Source organism: Thecamonas trahens (genome assembly GCF_000142905.1).
Source record: "Thecamonas trahens ATCC 50062 unplaced genomic scaffold supercont1.59, whole genome shotgun sequence".
In the NCBI taxonomy this organism is placed as follows: domain Eukaryota; order Apusomonadida; family Apusomonadidae; genus Thecamonas; species Thecamonas trahens.
Window position 1 is genome coordinate 113,453 of NW_013657621.1, and position 4,062 is coordinate 117,514.

A 4,062-nucleotide genomic window follows, 5' to 3' on the forward strand; every position below is an offset into this window, starting at 1 on the left:
TCCCCCCACACACCATCCCTCACATAAGTTCCCCCCTTTGATCAACATACATCACACTCTTCCTCTCAATCACCAGATCTTCTCCTCCTCCCCTCTCTCCCCAGCCACCCAGCACGAACGACACGAGACAGAAACAGGTCACGCACGCCGACGCCCACCCAACCCTCCCCGCCCCCCTCCCTCACCCATGTCCACAGACCACTGGACGGACGACGCAGCAGTGAGCGAGTGTCTTCGGTGTGTGCGAGTGTTCTCGACGTTCCGGCGGCGTCACCACTGTCGGCTCTGCGGCGGAGTCTTCTGCCACGAATGCTCGGCGTCCAAGGCACCGCTGCCGTCGCTGGGACACTCCTCGCCTGTGCGGACGTGTCTCACCTGTGCCTTCCTTGTCTTTACCATTGATAGCTCTGCTGCTGATGTCAAATCGGCTGCTCTTGTACTTCCATCGCCCGCTATGGCATCGTCCTCTGCTCCGTCTCCGCCTCAAGCTCTCATCGAATTGGCAAATGGCGACGAGCCGAGCCCAGATCACCTCGCTGATCTTCTCCTCGCCACCACGGCAGTCCCTCTCTACTGCGCGGTGTACGGGAAGATCGGTGGCATTGCTCACGCTGTTGGGCTACTCCTCCGTCCGCACTCGCCCGAGGTCGTCGTGACTGTCGCCTGTCTCGCCCTCGCCCGCCTCGCCCGATTCGAGGTCTTTAAGGTCCTCATGTCCGCCCATGCCCCGCTCCTTCACCCGGGCCTCGTCGCTCTGCTCGACTCGCGGTCACCGGCTGTTGTCCACGCTGCCTCGCTCACTCTTGCCGAGCTCTGCGCCTGCTCCACCTCGACTCGGGCTGCGCTCGGCGCAGACGGTGCCCTCCATGCGATCTTTGCCCACATCGACGCTGCTGTCTCTGCTGCCGAGCGCGCACTCGCGTCGTCGGCCGTCGCCACAGCCGCGGCTGTCTTTGCGCGCGCTGCGTCGCTCTTTCGTGCCGCCGCGCAGCTTCTCCTCGCTCGCGAGAACAGGGTCCTCCTTTTTGACGCGCTCCTCGCCTCGCTCGACGGCACTCCTCATCATCCGTCTTCGCTCTCGGTCGACACACTCACGTCGCTGTTCGAGGTGGCCAGCGGCATCAACCACGCCCTGCTCTCGACGAGCTCCTCCCCGACCTGGGCTGCCAAGCTCGCGCCGCCCGACGCCGAGGCCCTGCCGGCTGCTCTTTACGCGCTCACCTCGCTTGTGGCGGCGCTTGCCGAGGGAGTTGGCTCGATCACGGACACCGGTAACGACGCCCTTGTCACACTCCTCTTTGAGCTTCCCGTAGCGCACTTTCTCCTCCAGGCAATCGCGCTCTTTGCCTCGCCTCTCGCCTCGCTTGCCGACCGGGCCACCGCATCCGAGTTCTCCTCACTCGCCGATCGGCTCGCCACTGTCTCTCCTTTCACGCTCGCGCTTGACGCGGCAGCCAGAGGACGCGGGACGTCGGCTCTCACCTCTCCGCCTGCCCTCCCTCCCGCAACGGCCGCAGGCCTTCTCGGTGCAACGCACAAGCCTGCGGCGCCGTCGTTGTCGATGCCGATTGTGTCGATCTCTGTGGAGGGCTCGCGGATGGCAGTCCACGCGCTCGCGCTCCTCGCGCGCTTCCCTCTTTTTGCAGACTGGATGGCGCTCCTTGCGACGCCGCCGTCCGGGACCGGGCGCAAGACCTCGTCCGGCACGCTCCTCCTCTACGCCCTCCGCGATGTGCTGTCGGCACCGGCGCTCGCCGACGAGGCGTACTGCGTCGGGCAGGTCCTGTCGGTTGTCGGCCTCGCCGCGGCGCACAAGTCGTCGCTCATGCTCGCCTCGCTCTTTCCGCACCTCATCCACCTCCTCGGCTCGCCTGCGTCGAATCCGTGCGTGGCCGGGGCGGCCGCCGGAACCCTCATCGCCATTGCACAAGCGGAGGGCACCGATGTTGTGGCCTCGCTGCTTGAGGACGACCTTGACGCCATCCACGGGCTCCTTGCCTCGCGGCACGCCGGGCTCCACGGGTACGGGGTCGGGCTGGTCATTGTTGTGGCCGAGACGGAGGCTGGGCGGATTGCGCTCGGGCGGTCGCCGTGCCTCCGGGCGCTGATGGGCATGGTGGTGCCGGGTGCCGATGCGCAGAACCTGGTTCTTGTCTGTCTCGCGGTTGGCCTTCTCTCGCTCAATCTCACCAACGCGATACGGATGGTGGCCGGCGGCCTCCTCTCGCCGCTTGTTGCGCTGGCGACCTCGTCGGCGTCGCGCGACATGCGGCTCCAGTTCCTCGCCTCGTGGGTCCTTGTCTCCCTTCTCGCACACGCAACGTCGGCGTCGAACAAGGCCGCCCACGATGCGGCGGGGACAGCAGCAGTCATTGCCAGCGTCTCGTCTGAGTGGCGCGAGCTCGTCTCCTCCATTGTTGACGATGCGCGAGCCACTGGGTTGCTGCCGCAGCTCCCGGCCGGGTGCGAGGTGTGGCGGTCCGAGGCCCACTTTCCGGTCCATCACCTCACGCGGCTTTCGCAGGCGAGCCCCGACCTTGAGGTGCGGACTTGGCTAGCATGGGCACTCTCGTGGCTCTCGTTCCAGGACGACTACCACGGCCCGTTTGCGTCTTCGCTCCTTCGGACCATCCACATTCTCGGCGAGACCGAGTCGCGGCACGTCCAGTCGGGCGTGGCCGTCACGCTCTACAACATGTGCCGATCGCTCTCGCCTGATCTCCACGCGGCACTTGTGGCGGACCCGCGAATTGTGCCGCTTCTGGAGAAGCTTGCTGGCTCGCACTATCAGGACACGAGGGATCTCGCGCAAGACGCACTCTCGGCACTCCGCGAGGCCGAGGCGGAGGGCACTGCCTCTGCGTCTGCACCCTCTATCCCCCCTCCTACCGGGCATCTTGTCGTGCCCGGCCAGGCAGCAAGTTGAGCTCCAACTACGTCGCGGTTTACTACGCCTCGTCAGTCAGGGTTGACACCTGGCGCCACTCGCCGTCGAGGTCCTCCTTCCACAGCGTGACGGCACCGTCAGCGCCGGCGACGGCCAGAATGTTGCCGGTGAGCGAGAAGGAGACGGACCACGGGGTCTCGGTCAGCTGGGCAATGACGGTCTTGCTCCAGTGCGGCTCAGAGCCGCGCGACCAGACGACGACCTCGCCGTCCTGGCCGGCCGAGGCAATGGTGGAGGTGGGCAGGCCGACGTTGGGGGCCCAGGCGACGGACCGGACCCACTCGGTGTGGTGGGCGAGCTCTGCATCCTGCAGCCAGCGCGACTCTTGAGTCGAGTACCGCCAGATGCGGACCATGTTGTCGCAGCCACCCGAGACAAGGCGCTGGCACAGAGCAGCAGAGCCGTCGTCGGCCTTGCCTGCGCTCGTCAGAGCGCCCTCGGGCAGGGCCGGGGCCCACGAGACCGAGTTGACGCCGACCCGGTGCGCGTCCTTCACAACGGTCACCGTCCAGTCGGTCGCTTCTGTCTTGGAGATGATGGAGAGCGAGCCGTCGGATGAGCCGGCAGCAAGCACAAGGCCGAACTCGTGCGGCGCCCACGCGATGGTGTTGACCGAGCCTGCAGCCTCGCTAAACTCATAGACCACGACCCACGAGCCGGCGGTCTCCTCCTTCCACACCAGCACCTTCTTGTCGTACGAGCACGAGGCAAGCATGGAGCCGAACATCGGGTGGGCCCACGCCACCGCCCACACAGGCGCCGAGTGTCTGTCCTCCCCACACACGAGTCGAGTCCATTGATGGGGAAGACGTGCAGTATGAATGCCAGTACGATTGCCAGACAATGACGAGTACGGTGGCGAGTACGACGGCAGCGGCGAGAGGGCGCGACAGCCACGACCAATACGACCAATACGACCAATACGACCAATACGACCAATACGCAACAGTGAGTAGACCTGAAGGAGGCCAGCAGCGACCGATGACCACCACCACGTCAGCACATGGAGAGCCATTGACCCATAACAGAAGCCACGATGACGGACATATATACCCATTCCCCCCATTCTCCCCTCCGTCCCCCCCGCCCCCCCCCCTCCTCCACCACTCTCCACT

At 65.6% G+C, this 4,062-nt stretch overlaps 2 protein-coding genes across 2 annotated transcripts in view; one reads left to right on the forward strand and one right to left on the reverse strand.

The window, feature by feature from the left end:
• Positions 1-309: 309 nt before the first annotated feature.
• Positions 310-2,926, forward strand: AMSG_10394 (uncharacterized protein; the record flags this gene model as incomplete). The annotated part of the gene is made up of 2 exons (XM_013898106.1): positions 310-358; positions 528-2,926. The coding sequence occupies 2 exons, from the start codon at positions 310-312 to the stop codon at positions 2,924-2,926; spliced, it is 2,448 nt and encodes an 815-aa protein (XP_013753560.1).
• A 2-nt stretch (positions 2,927-2,928) lies between these two features.
• AMSG_10395 (protein transporter SEC13) overlaps positions 2,929-4,062 on the reverse strand; it is a 1,543-nt gene continuing 409 nt past the window's right edge. Inside the window, exon 2 of the mRNA XM_013898107.1 lies at positions 2,929-3,714. Coding sequence (XP_013753561.1) covers positions 2,949-3,714 — 766 coding nt within the window. The 3' untranslated portion in view covers positions 2,929-2,948. The remainder of the gene's footprint in view (positions 3,715-4,062) is intronic.